General features: G+C 34.7%; 1 protein-coding gene across 3 annotated transcripts in view; it reads left to right on the plus strand.

The window, feature by feature from the left end:
* LOC145675729 (uncharacterized) overlaps positions 1–25,280 on the plus strand; it is a 98,336-nt gene that overhangs the window by 66,643 nt on the left and 6,413 nt on the right. The window contains exon 1 of one of the 3 annotated variants that reach the window (XM_081746358.1): positions 16,172–16,757. The exons of 1 other annotated variant lie outside the window; for it this stretch is intronic. In XM_081746358.1, the coding sequence (XP_081602484.1) occupies positions 16,587–16,757 (171 nt within the window). In that variant the 5' untranslated portion in view covers positions 16,172–16,586. Of the gene's footprint in view, positions 1–16,171; positions 16,952–25,280 lie in introns of those variants that run through there. One more of the 3 variants, XM_081746354.1, reaches the window with a different exon arrangement.

Here is a 25,280-nt window from a genome sequence, read left to right on the forward strand (position 1 = left end):
TGTGTTGGCTGGTATTATTAATGACGACGTTGTGAAAAAACACTTCTTACCACAGCGATTGAACGCAGGCATTATCGTATCTGCAGTTTCTGACCTAGGGCCTACCTATTCTACTTAAAGACGTGCCACTGAGGACACGACAGTGTATGTGGTTTTTGCATGATGGGGTCCTTTCCCATTCATGTCACACTATTCGTGAATATCTGAACGAAACATTTCCACGCAGGTAGATAGATCGTGGAAGCAAAGGAGCATGCCCCCCCGTTTACCCGATCTGAATACCCTAGACTTTTTCCTGTGGGGTTACGTGAAGAGTCTCATGAATAAACGACCCGTGCATGACATTGAAGAGCTTTGTTAGCGTGTATGAGCTGCATTTGCCACACTACCCCGTTATTGCCAAAAATAAGAGAATTCTTAGGCCATTGTGTAACTGTCTGTCTTGAAGAACAAGGCCATATTGAACACCTTTAAAACAGCATTATGTTGATCACGGTAAGTACAATACCTCTTGCTTTTACAGTACACTGGGAGTTATCTTCCTTACGTGTTTTTTACGATCTGCACGTATCATCACTAAGAGTGTTTAATCGTTTCTTTGTAGCTCCCATGCGCCGCCAGTGTTCCGCAGTACATGCGCATAATTGAATTCTTCGGATGGGGTCTCCTTTGATATCTTTTGACCCGAAATTCCTATTTCTCTCCATTACAAAGGTACTTTATTCCTACATTCCGCCTCCCATAGTGTCCCTACAGCGTAGATATTGTTGTGTTTGTTCATTAACATTTGTTACTGATGTTCCATGTAACATCCCCTCCTACAGTTTGTCAGTGTAAATTGTTCACTTTTCTCCGCGTTGCATTCACTTCGTTTGTGCCCCCTGACGCCGCCACTGTTTCGCCATCATTTATGCTTAACTGAATTCTTAGGATGGGGTTTCCTTTGTTCTTTTGACCCGACATTCCTATTTCTTTCCGTTACAAAGATACTGTATTCCTACATTCCGCTTCCCATAGTGTCCCTACAGCGTACCGATTGTTGCGTTTGTTCATTAACATTTGTTGCTCCATGTTGCAAGTAACGTCCCCTCCTAATACTTTTCAGTGTACATTGTCCATTTTTCTCTACATTTCATTCATTTTCTTTGTGTCCTCTTCTAATGCCGCCACTGTCTCGCCATCACTTATGCATAATTGGATTCTTCAGATGGGGTTTTCTTTGATATCTTTTGACCCGACTTTCGTATTTCTCTCCGTTCTTGCGATAGGTGGTGCGTTCTTCTCTCGGAAGGTGACATTTCAGACGCCTCTAATGTCCCAACGAAGCCGTATTCACCCAATGTTCATATGACATTTTTTGCTTGTTTTTACCTGTAGATTCACATCCCGAATTTTCCGTCATTGTTGCACGACCACTCTGTATACAGCTTCTTTGGGATTTAAGAGACAATTTTTGTAATTTTAAAGTCTTATTTTTGTCGTTTACGTTCCGTGGAAAATGGTGATTTGTTTAGATAAAGTATGCCACTGAAATTTAAAGAATGTAAAATGTATGACTGGACTGAGAATTAAAGCCTGGACTCCTCCTCACTATAACGGTGGGTTAATTACTACACTACACTACTGCTTCTTGGTCAGCCAAACATATTTCCTCTTGTAGATAAATCACAAATGGAGTTTATCACAACCTTGTGCTTGTAGAGCGCAGCACATATGACAATGAACAATTGTTAAGCTCATGTATGTTATATGTACATCTAGTAGAACAGAGAATGTTCTTTTGCTTAATACTACTCTTGGCATCCAAAACAGTCTACAACTAGCTGGAAATCGAAGCGTGCAAAATTCTGCATCATGTTCAGTGGAATATTTAATTGCTCATCATGCACAACTTGCTGCTGCAGTTCCTTGGAAGGATATGGTGACGGAACACGGAGTTTGGATTCGGCCTTTGTGCAAGGTAGGATGAGTGTTGGTTTGCACAAGTTGAGAGATTGTCGCCTCTGCTTCTTGAAGAACACCAAGCCAGTTGGAAATCATTTCAGATGATGCTATTAATAAAGCATGCACCATCTCCTAGGATTTTTTCCTGTGCTTTGTTATCATCGATTTTGAGGCAAGAACTTTTGGAATGACAAACAGAGATGTTTATTTACCAGTGCAAATTATACGAAATTTCACTTGAAATCTATTATACACAATGTTTCTTTACTGCCTCCATATTGATATATAAATTACAAATTATTTTGTTATACCGATGGGCACTAGCTCAACAGCATAGCGTTCAGAGCTAATACTAAGACATCCACAAATGTAGAGCAACTTGATATTTTGTAAAATGTATTTGTCCATTTATATTTGTTGCTATAGTATTGATGACTGTATTTTATTTTCGATAGATATGTTATTGGTATTTTTTTTTGTTATTTAACATTTATTGCTATGTTATTAGTCTTCCAAACTATGCTATGCATAAGTGTCGCAAGTCTTATAGAATAATGCCTTTGTTCGTTCGTCCGTCTATCGACAGATATCAAAGAAAAATTGGTAAGAGATATATGGGTAGGATGCTTTCAACATTAAATATAGATCGAAAACTATAAAAGATAGCGAGAAGAGGTTTATGCCAACGATTCAGCATCTCAATATAACATGATTATCTACAATACTCTACCAAAACCAGAAGTAGTTCAAATTTACTATTACTTCCGATAGAACAAAAAGGGCAAGGGATATGGAGATGCTGTTTTATACAATAGATTCAGCTTCTCACGAATAGTGTCTGTCTCCTCCATTAACCAACTATTAAACTGGAAGTGGTTCCAATTAACCATTTCCGGTTTCAACTTTCATCGCAAGAGAAAAAATATAGTAGATTGTAAAAAACGGTGTTCTGCAATTGAGTCAAGGCCTCAAGACCCGGAACACTACTAAAATCGGAAGTTGAAATTTACTATTACGTTCGGTTTCAATACTGATTTACACAGAGCAAAAACGGTAAGAGATCGATATGTGGATTTTTCAATTGTTTCAATCTTTTCCGTTAACTTTCGGTTCAAGGCGGAAGTGTTTCAGATTTATAATTTCCGATTTCAACATTTGTCGCCATTGAACAAAAATAGTAAGGTATAGCGAGTAATGGCTTGTTGATATGGATTCCGGTTCTGAGGAACAGGTTGTATCTTAAATCTTATTACTCTAATTCATCCATCAGTTATACAGGTACTACTTCAAATTTGAGTATTGAATTCCCATAGGTTGGTAGTCTATAGATGGGGCACAGTGAGAAAGAAATTCTCTTTCTTATTAGTTTCGTTATTATTGTTATATTTGATGTATTTCCAATTTATATATTTATTATTAATAATATTGGGTGAGAATGGTGTGATAGGCCGCTAGCTCTGATTTTAATTTTTTGTTAGTTTAATTATATATTTACTATTTATTCATTAATATATAATTAAGTTATCATTACTTTTAAAAATGTGCAAGGTGTTTGAATTTGTATTTGTTTGAAGTCTGTCCTTTTAATATTACGAGAAAGCTATGTCGTTTACATTACATGAACAAATGGTGATTTAATTAGATATTCTGTATCTGCTACAATTAATTAAACGAGCCATTATTGAAGACAATTTCTCCACTGCTGATTTCTCACTTGTAAGACTCTGGAGTCTCCACTGGATGACGGATGCAGAAAATTACGGAAAAGTATTTGGTATCCATGGCTATGTTTATACAGAGAGAATGTATGCCATCCACTTACGCGATTTCAATGCAAAGGAGCAATTCCAGAGTGATAGAAATTTCCCCTAAATTAAAGATCCATTATTTATGTGATGGATGAATATACCTGTAATGGTATTTGAAGTGTAATGTTCATTTTCTGCTACAGCTATTATGAGATTGTAGACCTACAGCTTGAAGTACGATTTGAGTTGCATGTACGGGGTCCACCAGAAGAGAAAGCAATGTTTAAAGTTTATATTTCATAATTTTAAATTATTTTAAAACTTGTGCGTATGGAATGCGTAAGGCAATTAATTAGTATTCATGTTATATGTGACGAACAAAACAAGTCTTGAATACAATGTCTTGCAGTCTGCAACAATCTCTACACATTTCTAGAACTTCGGTTACAAATTATCGATTACTGTACATTTGAAGTGGATCTTCTCTGTATGTCTGTGTATTATTTGTTTCGGTAGTGGAACATTCCTTGATGGTAGGGGGCTAAACTTTATAAACACATGTAAAAGGAAATAGCCACGAGCGAAGATATCCAGGGATCGCGCAGGCCAAGACAAGAAACCATATCTTGAGATGATGTGATTGGAAACACTCCTGACACCGTCTGTGAATATTTAACCTCGTTTTGTTGAAACTATATTTCTCCACTAATTTTAGAGAAAGTTGCCTACTGTGACTTCAAGAATGTATTTAACATCGCTATATAGTTCTCGTTGTTATCTTCAAAGACGTACAGACAATAATCCCTAAGTAAGAAATAGGTAGAACATAACACACTTACTTTTTCACTATATAGTGGGTCCTTGATAAAGTTCCTCAGGTTAATCTTGCACCAGTACCGAATAATTTACTTATTCACGTATACCGATAAGCAAAAACGGGCCTCTTGTTATGAATAGGATCTGTTTCCCCCTACATTTGTAGTAATATTTGGCAAAATTTGACTCTGTTTACGTAATTCTTGGATAGTGCATGCACCTGCATTCCATTCTTACACTTTATATGGATGAGATTCCATAATTACGAATGCGTCTTTCATTTGCGGCGTATATTTCAATGTATGTAGCTTGATGAGTTCAAGAGCATTGCAGACTGTGCTGGTTGGCTTATCTCGTTGCAATAATGTTCTTAGGTATGTTGAGGTTTTTCCAATAGTGCGGACTCTATTTCTTTGATATGTGTTGTATGATCTGCAGGAACTGGATTGTCGTGGTGAAATGCGAACTGTTAAGCTTGAGTTGAATTATCATTCCTGTGATATATATTAATAACAAAAACAGGTCGTTTGCCTATCCCTTTCCGCATTCCGACTTAATGTTTTTGGACTGTAATGCAATGTCAGTGATCTAAGCTTCCCACATACACACTTGTACAATACCTAACTACAATTGCGCCAATTTAGAAATCTCGACTGAACAACTCCGGAAATTATAAATGGATATTTTGGAATCCTGATTGAAAACTGCCTTACGATTTTTTTTGTACGATATATATGGTGCATGTTAATAACAAGTCTAAAGTCATTTTGCATGGATATGGTTAAGTTCGTGGTGGCATTATGACTTAGTAGTAGATCCTCATCTCTGACGCTAGGAGTCCCTGGTTCAATCTCAGACCATATGAGTTTGTGGTGGACAACATATGTGCGTGGGTTTTCTGGCGATCCTTCTCTTTCTTCCAACATCCTCGTTTCACCAATTCTTTCATAATCATCCATTTTCATGGATCGTCTGTCTTCCTTAGCCTATAGAGCGTAACGCTAGACGTAAAACTAAAATCATACTTATTGTACTCACTTTTAATTTATGATGTAGTTAAATGATACTTAAAATTTAACAACATCCATTAAATTTAGTAAATAACACGGTAATATTACACCTTATTTTAACATCTTACTAAACTTATACACGTAGTTAACTAAACTTATATTCTCTAGAAATATGGTTAGAATTCCTTATGAGAACGAACTAAACGCAAGTGTAATATAAGGTGTACATAAATGATTTTACTTCAACTGTACTAGTTCAGTTACCATATGGTACTGCTGCTGATTTTCAGTAATAGCTACTATCACCTTCTTCTGAGCTAAGTACCTAGAAGTAGTGAAAGTTTTTTTTTTTTTTAGATAGGTTAGAAGTGTAAAGGATTTTCTATTCAAATGTGTATATATACTCTTACTTTTATTCAAGCTCTAAAATCTTGATGTCAGTTTATTGTGAATATGCGTCCATGTTGACATTAATGAAATTTAGAAATGTCGTGTATTATTCTTTGCTCTTCCGGTACCAAATTATCACTGGTTAAGCGTAATACGGTGTGTGTAAAGACTCATAACTATGTTCAATATGTCAATTACTGGCTTTGTAAATTATGAAGAATTTAGTTTCTTAGTTGAGATGATAAAAATAATGCTAATCACTTTTTACATAACACATGAAACATTTTGTTCCAAAAACTGTAAAAGTGTTTATTTTTACATATTTATTCCCAATGAATATATCATATACACTATCATATATCATATAGTGTGTTGTTAATTAACATTAAATAATAGTGTAGTCACTCACGAATAAATGTACAAATTTTGTTTTACGCATTTCTTGTTGATTATTTGTGTATTTTGTCTCAATTTGTTGTAGAATTTTAAGTAATATAGTATAGTGCAAATTAAAAGAATTTGAAGAGGTATAGCATACTTTTACTACTTTCCTTTATTTGACTGGTAGTGTTCGAATTTGTGGTTGCAAACATTAGATTAAATCAGTAAATAGCTTAACGCTCAACCAACTAATGCTTTAATGTGTAAATGTTTAGAAGAACAGCAGTGATTTATGATAATTTCTTGATTTATACGGAGTGTATATGTAAATCAAATCAACTCTTATGTCGAAGTGATGTAAATGTCAATTGTGATTTCACTGCCATTCCATAACGTAAGAAGTATAAATATAAGGATTTTCTTTTAATTGTTATCATTTTTCATCATTTAATTCAATACATTTTAGTAAATGACGTATTGTTGATAGAATGAATATTAACTATGAGTATTGTCAATTATGGATAAAATAATACGCAAGTCTGATATTAAAGTTCGCTAGGTTTCTGAATTTGCCGAGAAACTTCGCGTTAAAACAAAATTCCGAGATAACTTCTAACTTAGATTTTTTCTATTCATTCAGTACAATAGACTTCCGATAATCCGGCACGTTCGAGACTTGGCCAACATGCCGCGGTCACTACACACGAAATCCTAGACTGAATACAGCTATCACATGATATTTGGCACCAAATATTGTTACCAGGAAGATAGGATAATAATTTCAACTCAAGTAAATAAAACCTAATTTTAATACTACATTTTAAAAGACAGCGGACTGGTACAGAATTACTGTAGGCCAATAGCTTGTATACTAAGAAGATTTTCATTTAAAAGATTCTCTAGTGTCTTTTTCTGTACAATCAATTTCCTCTTTTTAGAAAACATATTCCATATAATATAAAAATAAATGAGTTCGGCATAATTATTGATTATTCTGCAAATTGATTATCGTACCGTACTGATTCATAATAAATAACTAAGCATTCTAACAGTGCGCGCCGAACATTTCTAATTAGTCTTGAATTACGTAGTTAGTATTTATAGTATAAGTTAAAACGGAGTCAGGATTGCAAGCGAAAAAAAAAAACTTCATTTTGCAAGGCGAAACTACCAAGTTTGATTTTTCGTGTGTCTATGCAGTAGGGAAATATGGATAACGAGGATTGATGCCAATTTTAGGTTTACTTTTGTTCTTATTACTTCACTCTTATCATGCCAGAACAGCGATTCTCAATCTATAAACTACAAGTGAGCAGGGGATCAAAATATACTCTTAGCTTTAAGGGGATCAAATAAAATATAGCTCTCGTATCAATATATACTCTTAGCTTTAACTTTTTGGATGACAGTAGCATGTGAACATGACATTTCAGATATAGCATTGTAGCATTAAATACTATTTAATGATAATCTTTATATCCATGTTGTGTGTGAATACGCTTGGTATCAAACAAAAGCAATGTGCTTGTTCAATGTAAAATATGGATAGTGTTCTACAGGTCAATATGGAAAACCCAGATTCTGTTCCTAGGAGTACAAATTATTCTGACTTAATATATAAGATATAGGTCCATGCCGTATGTTGGCTTGCTTGTCAATTAACACTCAAATTTTAGGAAGTGGATAATACTGATTTTGTTTCTGAAGTAACATACGCCTTTGTTTGTTTGTTTATTTCTATTTCCTAAATCCGTGGTGTTAACATTCCTCGGTACCTTCCAGATAATATTGAAAAACATTGTAATTGGGTACATGCATTATTGTATTAAACTGTTGAGTAAAATGTTTAGAACTGTATTTTCTGTCAAGTAAAGCTGTAATAATTTGCTTTATTTTTGTGGATTCTCTTTAATAAACTATTCTAACATTTTGTTTTTATTTTGGTTATATGTCCCTTTTCTATATTCTTGCATAAAACATAGTTTAAATATACCCTTGAATTGTTGACTTTCTGAATAAACATACAAGGTGTCTCAAAAGTCCTCTAACATAGGGTAACTCTGTTATTATCAGAGATAAAACAATATGTAAGAGGGAAAACAGTCTCCAAATATGATGTTTTTAATCTAAAGCAAGCTCCGCCAAGTGAACTTTGTGGTGGACAAACACCGGGTGCGTGGGTTTGCTCCGGGTTCTCCCGTTTCCTCCCTCTTTCTTTGTTCCACCATTTCATTCATTACTCATTATCACCGTCTCCTTTAGCATAGTCGACATAATCATGGGACGTAAAACTGAAAGATTTTTTTTTCAATCTAAAGCCAAGGAAGTTTTTAAATCGGACGAGAAGCTTGTGCTGTACACTCTTTATGTGCTCAATGTTAAATGAAAATGCAATGTTGCAATTTACTTGGACTCTCAACATATGTGAATGAAGTTACTGTTTGAAATGAGGGCTGACCATTGTCATGTTAACGTAAAAGACAGTAAGTAAGTTCACTTTTGTTTTGGGTCCAAGTAAATGGCAACGTTGCATTTTCATTTAACATTAAGCGCATAAAGAGTGTACATTACAAACGGCTCGTCCGATTTAAAAAAATCCTTTACTTTAGATTGAAAACGTCATATTTGGAGACGATTTTCCCTCTCACATTTTGTTGTACCTCTGATAATAACAAAGTTACCCTATGTCCGGGGACTTTAGGACACTCTGTATATACTTATATGTGTATACAAGAAAATATAACAGTTGTTTATTTTTTTGGAACGTTAATAATCTATGATATTCAGCACTAGCAAATATGATTTTTCATTCTGTCTCTTCCAGCAACAAACTTCACACAGAAAAGGAGAAAATAATATCACATCATCCGTGTTCACAGAAGAGTAAGTCAAAGCCCCAATTGTACATTAATTTGATCTTTATTACAATTCCATTAATCACTTGTCTTACTTATATGGAAAATGAAATGATAGGTAAATAATTGTACACATTAAATAAATGTAGTCTTGTACAAAGTCCTGTGTCTTGTTCAAGATTTCTGGGCTTTCTGCATCTAAAGCCATTTAGCCCTTTACGTTTTGAGGGGTGACGTCACCGGCATTTCCTGGTGTGAATGAGGAAAACCTCATTAAGGGTGGCTGGCCTGAAAAAGCGTTTTACACTTTTTCAACCGAGTGCCCTCACCGGGAATAGAACCCGGAACTACTCTAATCCAGTGATTTCCAAGCAGTAAGTTGAGCAGTCCTACAAATTACGTCGCGAAGTTTTAGAATTGAACAATCAAGAAAGCACGAAAGTACCATTTCCTAAAATTGTAAAAAGATACGCTTTTCGATACTGGTCGAATCCGAGAGGGTTATGTTCTTTTAGGTGTCAATGACTAACATTTTAAATCCTATCTGATGCAGAAGCACTACGTAGAAGTAATGGTGCTCATACAAGATTCTCAACGACCTAAAAATCCGGAAAGTTGAATTAGCTTTCTCGTAAAAAGTCCTGGAAAAGTCAAAGTAGTTCATGACAAGCTTAAAAATCTAGAATTTTCAGGGAATTTTTCTTTATCAGAACTCATTTCTCTTTTTGCCTTACCCGGCTATTTGGTACATTTGTATGGGATATTTTACAAAACAAATTAGTTTGCTTTGAAAAACTTCTCTACCTATACACACAGTATAGCTCTGGAAAACTGTAAATCGTGACCGTGAAAGGTCAGGAAATTAGTGCTCGGAAAGCAAGTGGGAACTCTCTCATTATGAACGCAAGATGCAATAGAAATTATGTACGAGGTGTGGGAGAAGAGATTTCCTGATGTTGGCCTAGCTTTGAAGAAACAATTGAATACTACAATGGAAGCAGTTAGTGGTTCTCGCAAGCAGAGTCTAATGGTGGGAGGTAAAGTGGTAGTAGCCGCCCGTAACGCAATTATTGAAAATCATTTTAGCTTTTAAATCAACTTTGTTTTGCAATAGGTTATCACGCAAAAGATCAACGTTTTTTTTGTCGCAGTAAAATTGGAGTTTGTTCCATGTATTTTCCCATCCTTTATGTAATGTTTCAAGTTGTTTTTTCTTTCTTCGAGTCTTACTTTTTAATTGATTGATTGAGTAAGGTTTAGTGTGGACGTAGCATCGTGGCAATTTGTCCCCGTTCCAATCAACTCGATTCCTCCAAACATGGACTGCCGCAAAATAGAAAATAGACAACAATAAATAAAAGAAAATAACAATATAGAAAATATAACAAATGGACAATGTGGAACAATAATAACAAACAGGGTACATGAGGAAAAAGAAAAATATTCAACAATAACAACAAAGAAAAACAACAGAACTGTAACAAGAAATACGATCAATATTGAGAATAAAGAATACACATAACAGTGAAAAGCAAGAAGGCAGAATAAAATAATAATTTTTTACTGTCATTTACTTTTGTTGCACTTTTATTATGTTATGTTGGGACGGCGGCATCGAGGATATCGATCCCTGACACGATAAACGCAGCTACACGAACACGAACGGCCATAAAAAAACATACCCAGAAAACAACACCCACAACCCATCTGATTATAACATGTTTATCCTGGTGTCACCAGTCGCCAGAGCCTCGTTAGCCTTCATTACAACGAATGCAGTTTCCAGGGTGCACTACGAGGAAGTGAGGTGGGCATTTGGACACCCACAATGGAGCGCCCCTTACACCCCGAGTCTTACTCTTATTGATGTGTAGGTAAGGCAGTCACTTTTACACAAAGATTTACATATTCATTTGGAAAAACACTCCTTTTTAAAAACATTATTATTATTATTAATATTCGTTTATGTTTGGAATAATAGAAGCTATGCAAACACTGTTTTCATAACGTTTCACCTCTTATGCAGAATTCTACCGGAAGTAAAACACAACCATGACACGTAATAACAGAAAATTTTCAATTATACTCCAATGATTTGTTCCATGCAAAAATGGATAACATTAAGATATTTTTAAAATACAGTATGCATTAAAGTGATTCTTTTCTTCCCTTGTAACAGATCTAATTTTATTGATGACTGTTACAGTATTATTTTAAATTAATATTATTCTCTTATATTACTTTGCTTCTCAATGTTAAATATTGAACAGTTATATAAACATTTACATCCACTGAAGGCAAAAACAAGTTGGCATGTCCTCTGTCGTATTCCAATTTCTAAATTGTATACAGAAACAGCGTTGACTCAGTCGTAGAACGCCCATTTCTGGCACTTAAGGGTCTGGTTTCATCCCAGCTACTGTCAAGTGAATTTTGTGCTGGACAAATATCATATGCGTGAGTTTTCTCGAGGCTTTCCCATTTCCATTTACTACCGGTCGTAATTTTTCCATTATCATCCATCTCATTATTACCATCATCTTAGTCTCGATGTTTAATTGTGGATATTAAGCCAAAACAAACAAGTGTATGAAGTCAGCAATATCATTTTGAAAAGATGAAATAAAAGTTATATATTAAAAGAAAGACTTTTTTGTTAAAGTTTGTATGTCTTATCAAGAGTGCATATACAAATATTATATGTGATGTATAGACGAAACAATCAACTTTAGAGAATCGTCTTCTGTAGGTGAAAATGTAATTATATACAAGGAGCGAAAAAATGGACCGGGAAACTTTCCATGTGCTCTGATCTCAAGTGAAGGAATGTATAGGGTATTCAGGTAGCATAGCAGTTAACTCAAGAGCACGGGAAGTCGGAGACCGGGTTCGATTCTGCTCAGTCGTTCATTGCTTTACTTAATTTAATTTTCACCTATATCGGTAAGATATTATTGATTGTTTCGTCAATATTTATGACATGTAATATGAACTCAATCGTCAGAGGTCTTCAAAATGTGGAAACAGGGTTGTCAAAGAGCATCAATTGTACAATCCAGGCTGAGCACAAACTTCAAATATAACGGAATGTGTAGTTGTTCAAGGAGCAAATTAGATAGCATAGTTGTTAAAGTACGGTAAGAATGTAAAGTAAGTAAAGTACGGTTAAGTTAAAATGCGGAGACCTAGATTTGGCTCTCGGTTTAGTCATGTTAGGTAGGCTTGCAATTACTTCGTAAGTCAAAGAAAAGACTACACCATTCCACACAGTAAGCTGTTTATTGTTCCATATTTCTACAGATTTAGAGTTCTCACGCTGACCCTTTTTTTTCTTTTTTATGCGTCTGTATCCATTTTTCTCGGTACACAAAACGAGTTTCTGAAAAAGAAAAATTTCGTTTAAAATGGGGCGTTTGCACACCCTATTGTAAGTGCGCTTTTTTTTTAGAAATTTAACCCATGACACAAAATATAGATATATTTAATATTGTAAATTATCAATTTTGAGTTTACGGATGAAAACTTACATGTATAAGCAATTCTCCTTTCTGTTTGTGGGTCTTCCTACATTTCTTCAAGAATATTATCAAACTTTCAGATGAAGTATCCCATCCATGATATACTATACTTGTCTACTCATGCCTGTTTTGGCGCAGGAGACTATTACCTATTAGATTAGACGTTCCCCCTCCTGTATTCTTCACTCAATTCACTTTCTGCATGTTCGATGAACAATAAACAGAAAATAATAAAGCATAACTTATCACATGTTCACTACGCAAGTTAAGTATTTCAGTAACCTTGCACCAAGTAGTTCCCTCCCCTCGACAAATAATTCTATGCTCATAACCGCTTAGACAAATTATAAGCACACAAACGAGCAAATTATATACATTTTTCCCGGTAAATTTTCAAAATTTTGCTAGAAACGAAACGATTAACTTCGGAATTTAACCAACAATAATCTTCATCATAAATATATGATATCGTTGTATAAAAGGCAAGATTCTGTACAAGACGAGCAAATTATAGTTTCTTGCCCGGTAAGCTCATAATTTGCAAAAGGCATTTATTTCGCTTAGGCCCACCAGCTAATGAACATGATAATAATTACTGATGAATAGGATAATTTAGTTTAGGCATCATTTGATTCATTTCTCTTGCTTGTTTGGGCTAGCGGGCTTTATTGGAACGTAACCCTTAACAAAGATTGCACTTCAAATTATGAGTCTGAATATCATTTATCTATTGAAATAAATGTCTGACTTTACTGTAATTAGTGGAAAACAATTTCATTACACTATGAAAATAAAGGCAATCAACGGTGCTGGTGTAGTTTTGGCGCACCACATTTTGGAAGATTTACAGGTAAAATTAGATATTTTGCATGAAAATACATGTTTGTATGTAACATATTTCTGCGCGACAGAATTAAATGCAAAGGGGTTAAGTTCCAAAGTTGGTCGTCCGTTTCTAGCAAAATTTTGAAAATTTATAGGGATGAAATGCATAATTTGCTCGTTTGTGTCCTTGTTAATATACAAAGAGAGCGAAGGCTGTATTTATATATAAAAGTGGTTCTAAACATGGAATCGAAGGGAACTAATGGCGCAAGGTTACCGCATTGTAGGACTGTGAGAAAGTAATAAATATTTGTCTTATACACATGGCTGCAAGTGTAGAGACACGTTCCCCTGGATTTCAATTTACAGTTTTTGAAACAATGCAGTGATAATCAGAAAAATCTATTAACAGTATACTGAAGTAATCGCTTAATATACCTAAGAATAAATTGCAGAAAGTAAGATAACCAAAAAACTGCAAAGAAACAAGAAGAAAGTTATTCTTTTAAATGTAACGGTAAGTAACATCAACATGGCTACTAACCCGCCGACACTCGTTGTCGCTCGCTCGGCATTATTATGTTAATTGGTAATTAAGCTTTGGTCAGGTAAATTAAAATAAAAACTGACGATTTTCAAATTTTCGTAACCTTTATTACCCTTTTCGCCAAAAACAAGAGAGAAGACCAACTTCGGAATAAATACCATATAAATAGATGTATTTAAGGTTTACAAGTATACCAAGTGCATAGAAAAGATGACTCTATTAGATTGTATCTTCCATCGGTGGTATATTTTTGTATATTATCTTTACAAGTGGAGCGTTAATAGATGAAACCATGACAAGTGCTATTGAAACTCGTGTCACTGCGAAAAACCTCTTATTTTGGCTACACTCGTTTATGCGCATACCCAACATCACTAACGCGCCTGTTCCCTTCGGACGCACCTCTGCGCGAGTGCACAAGCTTGGCCCTGCTCTGCCTCGGTTAGGTAGCAATCGTGCTTTCTACGGGAAACTTAGCACAATTTGGTTGCTGCACATCCGGAATCCAATTTATACGCAAATCTTAAAACAATTCTTCCTACTGGTGCGCCAGAAACAAACCAGTAAAAATTAATTACCTGTCTTACCTTTCATTCCTTCCATCTTATCTGGTAAATTAACTACTCTTTAACTACTAAACCGACTCCTTTTTTAATAGCAAACTTTCTCTATAACATTGACTTCTACATATTCCCTCCATAATACTATCCATCTCACAAATATTTACAAACACTACGGATTTCGGATGTCGGATTTCGTGTTTCATATATTTTCATTTTTACAGGCTACGCATGCGCACGGCCAGTTTTACGTAGTTGCCACGTTTATTTGTCTCATTTGATGTATTCGGATTATATTATTTAATCATACCCAAATCAACTTTTTTGCAGTACTCAAAATAGACTGAATACGAAAAAATTACTTTCCTTAGTAGATTAGTAGGGCCTTATGCAAAGTCATTTTGAAGTCTGATTAAGGCAATACTACGAGATTGACTAAAATATTGTTATCAAAAGTGTATTCAGAGTCTCTGCTTAGGACGTAGCAATCGACGGAGTTCATCAGATGCGACTAATTACTCTAGAACAAAGGGTACCACTTAGCCACGGTTTAGCTTGTGCGATACATTTCGGATTTCGTGTCATGCATTTCCATTTTTACAGACTACGCATGCGCACATCTCTTTTTCGTAGTTGCTACATTTATTTTCTCACCGATGCATTGGGGTCTATAAGTTAATCATTACCAATTCATCGTTTTAGTTCTACTCAAGGTAGACTCTGAATTCTCCATTTTGGGAATCTTCCCGAGAAGTTAGCCATAACTACGCATGACTGCTATCATAGGAATAGTACATCCAGGACTAGCTCAGGAAAGTACTGCTCCCGGTAGTAGGAACAAAAAACACAGTTCTGATTGGTTGGCGTTATCTATGTCTTGCCACGTTCCAATCAAATAGCAGAATTAAACAATTGTTGTTGTCTGTGCTCGTGGCCGAGTGGGCTAGCGCTATATTCTAATAACGACAATCTCTTTTGGCGTGAGTTCAGACCCGGCTCGAGGAAAGTTTTTCTTAACATTTTTCTTTACATTTTTATGAAAATTTTTAAATTAAAAATAATATGAAAATAATACTCAAAAATGTGATTTACTTACTTTTGTGCAGATAACTAATAGTAGTAGTAGGAACGGATTAGAAGCGCCGCAGGGCTCGTTTTGTTCCCCTTGTACTCCATGATATAGATTTTGTGAGTAACTTAAAACAACTAACTAGGATAGCGAGTAAAACAGCTGGTTGGAGTAGCGCGCGAAAAAACGTACTTCCTTGAGTATTCCTCTCCCGAGCGGGTCGTGTACATTCGACGAACTTGGATATTTTGATAAGAACAAGGAAAATTTTATATCAGTCGAGGGAAATTTTCTTGTCGAGACCTACGATCACTGCTTCAAGCTCGTAGAAATGACATCGAAAGCGAAGTGAAGCTAGGCTGTTGTAGTGGGTGCTTCGTGTCTCTTGGTTCTCCGTGAGGAAGAAGGCTAAGTGAGACTTGCTATACACCTACATCACACTCACACTTTCTGTTACATTTACACGTACATACATTCCCTTCTTTTTATACGCTTTCCTTTTTCATTTTACACTTCCCACTTACCCTTAATTTTTTGCCCTGTTCATCTTGGCTTTTCGCACTCTTTCCCTGTCTGAACTTCTTTCCCGATTTTGACCTTTTCTTGACGTTGACTATTTTTCTGATTTGTGTCTCATTTTCCGATTGTGTCCTGTACTATATTCTATTTTGTTTTTGAATCATAAATATTCTGTTTGAGGTACACATTTGACAATTTAGCACTTGTAGCACATTGGATTAGTAAGCTGGTGCATCTACCTATTTGACTGATAGTAGTCATTCGACAAGACAAAACAAGACATGTGAAAATATATCTTTAATTTTTTTAATGTTCCTGTAAATTATTTCATCAACTCTAGCAGCACAAAATACAAACGAAGTATCAAACACAGTTGGTGAATTCGTATTAAACGTAAAGTCATAATGGCTGGTGAGGCGTCTGGTATGTTGGAATTCATGTGCATAGAAGAAATTGAGTGTGACTTTCCTCAGGAAGATCCACTCGAAGGGAAAGGGTTAACATGCGAACTGATGACTGACAACAAAAAATTAATATTATTTACAACGGAAGGAGATCAAACAGTGGAGAAGAATGTAGGTATCTATTCGGATGTGAAATTAAACATTGATACGGTGAAATCAGAACCTGTAGTAAAAGAAGAACTTCCTGCGTTTGAAAGTAATATAGAAAAGCCAAGAAAGATAATGCTTAATGAGACCTGCGCGTCTTATTCTAATGACTACACACAATTAACAACAAAAGGTTTAAATTCAGTTGGGCAAGAAAGGTAACGTTTTCTATATGGTAATTGGTTCAGATTGATAATACTGATGCATGGGTTAGGGAATTTGATAGCTAAGAATAAACACTTTAGAAGAAATAGTAGTAATTGTTTACAAAACCAACTTCTCATTTCCCGTACACGTGGATTCTTCTTACTGTTGCACTACCTATAGAAATGTAATATTTTCCATAAGTAGAAGCTACGTGGTTGATGTGAGAGGTGGTGGTGAAGATGATGTTTCCTATAGGTTTAGGAATAATATTCCTATAGTTTATTTTGTATAGTTTATTTTGTAAACTCTCTTGTAAGACTTAACACTGCTAGAATAAAATAAAATGGAAGTTGTTGCGCATTTCAGCCCAGAAAATATGCGAGCTTTAAATTCAACAGAAACAAATGACAATCGAGGTAGGCCTATTAAAGAAAGTGATAAATGTGAGTGTACTTCATCTGAAATTTTGAGTATATTGTATGAAGAGTTGTGTGCCTTAAAAAGTGAAGTGGATTATTTGAAAACCGAAAATGCTGAACTACGATTTAATGTAAAACAAGTAAGTGAACAGGTTAAGTTTGCAGTGCAAGGTGTTACTCAAGAAGTGAAGTCGCAGGTAGCTTGTAGTAGCAGTAATGTAAATAAAACTAAAAGATTGAAAAATAGTGAGGCCAAAACAAAGGATGCATTGAAAACCAAATACTCAATTCCAGTGAAAAACCGGTATGAGCTACTGAACATCGAAGTGACAACAAATCAAAATCGAAAAGTAAAAAGTGTGCAAGGCAAACAAGAAACGGTACACATACCTATGAAAACAATGCATGAGGAAAAACGTCACCCTAGACAGAAGAATAGCAAACAAAGTGGAAATAAGAAAATATTAATTCTAGGGGACAGTCATGCCAGAAACACAGCGGTTCTGTTAAAAGACGTATTAAGCAACAGTTATGAAGTGTCATGTATCACGAAGCCGGGTGCCACCATGAGTGAAACAATGAGAGACTGTGGTTCACTATGCAAGGATATGAGTATGAAAGACACACTAATAATCATTGGCGGGGGGAACGATGTTGCACGTGGTGAGGGTAACAAAGCTGTGGTAAATCTGTACAAGTGTCTAAATATGTTAAATAACACTAACGTAATTGTAGCAGGTATTCCACATAGACATGACTTAGACGGTAACTCCTGTGTTAATGTACATTTAAAACAAACAAACAGCAAAATTTCCAAAATATGCAAAGGTTATTGTAATGTAAGGTACGTTGATTTGGGCTCTATGGAAAGGGATAAGTTTACTACGCACGGACTACATTTGAACAACACTGGAAAACGTTCAATGTGTAATAAATTTGCTGAACTTGTAGAATCATCATCTGTAGTCTCGACAAGCGTCATCCCTTTACCATGGCAAGCATCGTTAGACAATAATGAAAGTCTAGCACCTGTAGTAAGAGACGGTAGCAATAACGTATGCAAGACACTTGATACATACTCCAATATTAACGTAGAGTGTGGTAGTGTAGGAGTAGATTATATTGATAGGATTAGCTTAATACAAAGGGCAAGTAGTTCAATCTATAAAGCAGAAGATTGTAATAACATAACTGAAAATGCTCAAAAGATAGAACGACGGAAGAGAATGCGTAAGATGTTATCCGATGATTTTTTATGGTAGGAAATACTGACTTTTTACACCTTCTTTTTCATAATGTGCAAGGTTTAGGGAACAAAATTGATCTTCTGGAGGTATTGTTGGAAAGCGACTTCTCAAATGTACAGCTTCTTTGTATATGTGAGCACTGGTTAGATGCAAATATCGTTAATATGGTTAGTTTAAACGGTTTTAATATTATTACTCACTACTCTCGTACAATAAAAAGTCGAGGTGGTGTCGCAATTTTTGCCCGCTCTTATATACATGCAACTGAGATTGACGTTCGGAATTTTTGCGTCGAAATGCATTGTGAGGTAGTCGCATCAAAACTTCAAGAGTTAAATATTTGTATTGTGTGTATCTATAGGACCCCTTCTGGTGATTTAGGAATTTTCTTTAAAAATTTTGAGAAACTTCTAGCGAACTTACGTAGAAAATTTAGTAGTGTAGTTATCTGTGGGGATATAAACATAGATTGGTTAAAGAATTCAACTGATAAATCTACGTTTCAAGATATGTTAAATTTATACGAACTACAAACTATTATTAACGTACCTACTCGTCAAGGAAAGACAGCTATCGACCAAATTATTATTCCAAAAAATAATCTTAAATGTTTGTTTGAAGTTACTGAACTTGGATTTTCTGATCATGAAGCCATTTATTGTAGAATACCTACCGAGAGAATAGTGAAGGGAAGTCCGAAACCGATAACGAGAACAACCAGATCATTTTCAACGGAAAATATAAATTATTTTTGTTTTCTATTATCTCGTGAATCTTGGAATCCCTTGTACGACTTACCTAGTGCTAATGACAAATTCAATTATTTTGTTGATGTTTTCTTACATAATTTTAACATAGCATTTCCATTACAGTTACGGAAAGATTTTAATAACATGAAAAAGTGGGTCACGCAAGGAATAAAAGTTTCAAAGCAAAAGCTTATATATTATCATAAACTTAAGAAAACCTGTGTTAATTTACCAGCTAAAGTTATTTCCCATATAAAAACATACAAAAGAATATATCAGAATGTTATTCGAACAGCCAAAAGAATCCACAATGACACTATAATACACGGATATAAAAACAAAATGAAAGGTGCGTGGAACGTAATAAACAATTCATCAAAGACTGTTCCAATGCGCGAAATATCACAAGTTAATTATAGAAATAATTCTTTTGCTGATCCTGCTGCCATTACTGAAGTCTTTAATCAGTATTTTCTTAATACTAATTTACCACCTGGAAAGTTGGATCTCGCTGTAGAGTCAAATATTCCATGCAACAAACATAGTATGTATGTAACTCCGGTAACTGAAGAAGAATTGTTGGACTGTATCAAAAGGCTTTCTAGTACCCGTTCTGCAGGTATAGATGAAGTCCCATCCCTAATTATAAAAAAGAGTGCGCATTTAATAGTGAAACAACTATGCTTTCTTGTAAATGTATCATTTGAATCAGGCGTTTTCCCCGACAGATTGAAGACTGCAAAAGTTATACCTTTGCACAAAAAAGGAAATACTTATGATGTTCAAAACTATAGGCCTGTTTCTATTTTGTCTGTTTTCTCGAAGATTTTTGAATCTCTAATGTTATCGCGCTTGAGAAATTTTATATCCTGCCATAACCTAATCTCGTCTTCTCAACATGGATTCCAAAAAAACAAATCAATTGATACAGCGTTGTTTAACTTTATTAAAGAGGTTTCTACAGTACTTGATAAGGGAAAATATGCAGTAGGTTTATTTGTTGATTTCTCCAAGGCATTCGACAGTGTTCAACATTCTCTTCTACTGGCAAACCTCCAGAAATATGGTATTAGGGGTGTAGTACATGAATGGTTTCGCTCGTACCTGACAAACAGAAAACAAGTGGTAAAAATACAAAAAATAATTAACAATAAACAAGTCACATTTTCATCCACAACTGCTACTATCTCTGCTGGTGTTCCTCAAGGCTCAATTCTTGGGCCAACTCTTTTTTTATTTTACATAAATGATCTTGTTCAATATATGTATCCCCAACATATTGTACTATATGCTGACGATGTAAATGTCATAGTAACAGCGGACAATACACTTGAACTAGAAAGTAAATTAAAACAAACTGTGGAGCGTTTGATAAAATGGACATCTCAGAATCAACTGCTGATAAATGCAAAGAAAACAAAAGCACTAAATTTTCATTATTCATGTACACCTCGAACAGTACCACCCATTGTGATAAATTCAACTGATATAGACTATTCAAAATCCACTAAATTTTTAGGTGTAACAATAAGCAATAGGCTTACATGGGATGCACATATTACTGAGCTAAACAGCAAATTAAGTCGTATCTGTTTTGTCATTTATAGACTACGTGGTTCAGTGTCAAAAGAAACTTTGCTGTTATTGTACTATGGTAAGTTTCAATCATTGTTAAATTACGGAATAATTTTCTGGGGAGCCTCCTATTCCAGTGTTACTACTTTTCGTCTACAGAAAAAGGCAATAAGATCTATTTTTAATCTATCACCAAGGTCCTCATGCAAAAGGGTCTTTCAGTCAAATAAAATTTTAACTGTGCCTTGTCTGTACATATACAAAAGTATCATATATGTAAAGAGAAATGAAAGTAGTTTTCTTCATGTTGACGATGTACATTCATACAACACACGACAAAAGAATAACATATTCACAGCATACCAAAACTATGCGTGCACCAAAAAAAGTGTTCTTCCTATGTCCGCTAAGTTGTTTAATAAGCTCCCAAGTTATTTGAAGAATATCAAAAACATACGAAATTTCAAAAATGAACTATTTAATTTTTTGTGTAACAAAATGTATTATCATATTAATGAATACTTGGGTGATAGTTTGTAAAATAATGTAAATCAATTATATTGAAATGTCTTATTATTATTTGACAAGTCCTATGTACTGGTCTCTGACCAATAATGTACGACATGGATGAATAAACAATGAATGAATGAATGAATTTGGTTTGTATATACTGAAACACAAACAAACTATTTGCTGAGCAAAACAATATATTCACATAAAAACTACATGCGTCTTACAGTTTCGCCAACTAACATTTTGGCTTTACTAGGATAGGATAGTAGCTTTGGATAGTGTCTGGTGAAGCCAAAATGTTAGTTGGCGAAACTGTAACACGCATGTAGTTTTTTATGTGAATATATTGTTTTGCTCAGCAAATAGTTTGTGTTTCACTATAGAAATGGTTCTATATCATGTACAAGTGGTAATAGATCTCACAACAAACACAGATCATGTTGGCATCAGAATATGGAAATGTCCCTAGTAAGGAATTGGAAATTTCCCTAGTAAAAACCCAGGAATATTTCCATTTTTTATTTTCCTTGCCGCCGGGACCGCCGGAAATATTCCCACTGCCCATCACTAGTCATGTAATAAAATTAATTTAGCTATATAAAATTAAGCACCAAACACAACAGTAAAAAATAAATGTCAAAAGTAAGAATGTTTCAATACTAGTGATTCCCCACAAATTGTAATGAAGTTAGAAAGGAAACGAAAATACTTACATAATATTCTTCCAATGTCTGCTGTTGATTTGTGAAAGGGTAACCAGGGATTGAAATCTTATTTAGTAAGCAAGGAACGCAATAATTATATTTCCTATTTTTTATATTAAATCATTTCAAACCATAACTTTACACAACTTACGTACCTAATGTGTGTGTGCTGTGTGTTTCAGAGGCGATGTTTACATGAAGAAGGTATTAAAAATCACTAAAACATACACCAAAATTTACACAAGGAATATTATGCTCTCCCATTAACGCCGTCAAATAAACTTCTTCTCTTTTCATCTTGTTCTAGTTTATTTTTCAGAAAGAAAAATCTTACAGAGTATTTTTTTCATTGCTTTAAGATTTTGTAGATTTTTTCTGGCTTAAGAATGTTTTTAGTTCGTTTTCTCCGTAATGTAACGTCACGCTACATGTCAAATATCTACATATTTCACAGATATCTTCTTATCCTTCGCTAATATCTACTTATCCTCCACAGGCTTCAGTCAAAGTTTAACCTTTCAGCATCCTCTGTTTTGAATAGTATCTTATAAAATCGTTTTTTGTTTCCAGGCAGTTCTCTTCTTACCTTTCTCATGCCTTATGACATTGCGAGAATTATTTTCCGTTTCCACTTGCCCTAAGATGCACTAAAACCAACATTGCCTCCCATTTAAGAAAATTCTATTTACTGGCACATTTGTTTAATACAATTAACAAACCACACATAAAAATCACAAGAATAACAAGGTGTAGCTGTTCGAAATTTATGCATAATATTATTTTCCATTGAACGAAAAATTGGCGTTTGGTACTTAATAGTTGTGATTATCCAAGTATGCTTAGTACACATTGTGTATGTTGTTCTTTGACTATACTTCAACCTGTTGGTACCAATAGAACACTAGTAGAAGAAAAGAAATAAAAGAGAAGCTGTTTGTGACTAATAGTCCGTGACAAACATATATATGAGTGGGTGAAAATAATTCAGCTTAAAGGAAAAGAGGCATGAATTTGTCATGTTAAGGGGACCTTGTACATTCTACCACTGGTTTCTTCATCCCCATAAGATAACATGTACATTTTACGTCATGAATATCTAACGATATGTGGTAGGTAACAACTCAAAATTTTCTAGAAATTTTTATGTTTTTTTTTTTTTTTTAATTTCACGCATAATGACGTAAGTGAAGAGTACTGAACAACGTCATAGCGCGTTCTCTACACAGCAGTGTTTTTTTTCCTCCCTCTCTCTTTTGCACATAAGATTACTGCAATTATCTCCCACAAAGCTATGTTTTATATTCAGTGCTAGTGCCGGTGGCATCCACGTAAAATATTCTTTTAAATCACATGTTCAGCCACTAATATTGCGTCAGCGGCTTTGTTAGAAATGACCTATGCCTTATTATGCCGATAAAAGGATAGAAACTACATATGTTAAAAGTCATACTGGTTTTACCTCAAGGCTCAAAAATCATTTCCAGTATATATAATGTTAATTGGATATAGCACATCTAGTTTCGAATCTGACATAATATCACGGCTAATTTTTGAAATATACAGAAAAGTTTTTTTGTTAATTTATTGTTCATAATGTTTATCAAATCAGAGACAGATTTTTGGAGTTTTAAACTATGCTGTGCATGAGTGGCGGAAGTCTTATAGAAATGCTTTCTGCGACTGTCCGTCTGTCAACATGTATCAGAACAAAAGTTGTAAGAAATACCGATAAGTGATTTGTACAATCGGTACAACGTCCAAAGATTCTGTTCTATCTCCTCTGTTAACTCTCTATTCAAACTTCTATATCAAGTGGTTTAAATTTGCCATTTACAGTTTCGACGTTTATCTGTATATTAAGAAAATAGTAACAGTGAGAAGTTGTTCTTTCCAAACGATTCAGCATGTAAGGACAACATATCACAACTATGAATAACACCCTACCAAAAGCGGGAAGGGTTCAAATTTAATATTACTTCCGGTTTCAATTTCGCTTTCAACCTTTATCTTCGTTGAAGAAATACGGTAAGGGACAGCGACCAGTCGTTCTTTCAGAAAAAATATACCGCGAAGGTACCCTTAGTATTCCGGGTTAGGGGCACTGCTGGTAATATTTTATTTATTACTATATCATAGATGTTTTAATTTGGTACGCTCCGGGGGGAGGGCTCTCTCAGAGCTCCGGGGACAGTGCCCCCAAAAAACATGTCTGGAAGAAACACTGATGGCGACAAGAGTCTTTTGGAAATTATTCAACGTCTAAAGACTATACAAAACTACTTAATCGGAAGTAGTTTAAATTTACTATTATCTCCGGTTTCAAAACAGATTTCCGTTGAGCATATAAGGTAAAGACTTTCATGATGTGGTTTCTTGTAAGTATTTCAAGGTCTCAAGTTATTTGAATTTCATTTGTGAAACCTTTACTCAAACCGTAAGTTCTTCAATTTGGCCATTTTAATTTCAAACTTTATTGCCTTAAAACGAAACATTAACAGGTAAGAAAAGCGATTTTTTGCAAAGGAAAGGATTCAGTCTCTATAGACGACATATTATGACTATTATAAAATTTCAGTCAAAACCGGATGGTGTTCAAATTAACAATTAATAATTTCAATTACGTCAGATTTCAAAGTTTAACGCCGTACAAGGAAAATAGTAACAGAGAGCAAGATGCAGTTCACTGCTAGGTTCTCAGAATCTCAAAAGAACATACCGGTCTGCTATCCACAATATTCTATGGATACCAGAAATATTTGAAATTTACTAATAATTTCGGTTTTAGTATTGATTCTTGCAAAACAAAAATGGTAAAAGGATCAGGACGTGGACTTTTACAATCGATAAAGCTTCTAAACCATCCACCACTACGCACCATCTTGTACATTGAGTTTTATTCAAAGGAAAAGTATTTAGGTATCATTGCGAACTGTACAATTAGCGATTTCAGGTTTGAACTTTTATCGCCATAGAACAGAAACAGGTAACAAGAAGTTTTTTGATAGACGATTAACTGTCAACACAACATAACTTGAGTATTCACTTGCGCTACCAAAAGAGGAAGTGGTTCAAGTTTAATATTGTTTCCGGTCTGAGTACTTATTCTGATAGGGCACGAGATATCTAGATGCGT

This window comes from Thermobia domestica, chromosome 18 (assembly GCF_964235325.1).
Source record: "Thermobia domestica chromosome 18, izTheDome1.hap1.1, whole genome shotgun sequence".
NCBI lineage: Eukaryota > Metazoa > Arthropoda > Insecta > Zygentoma > Lepismatidae > Thermobia > Thermobia domestica.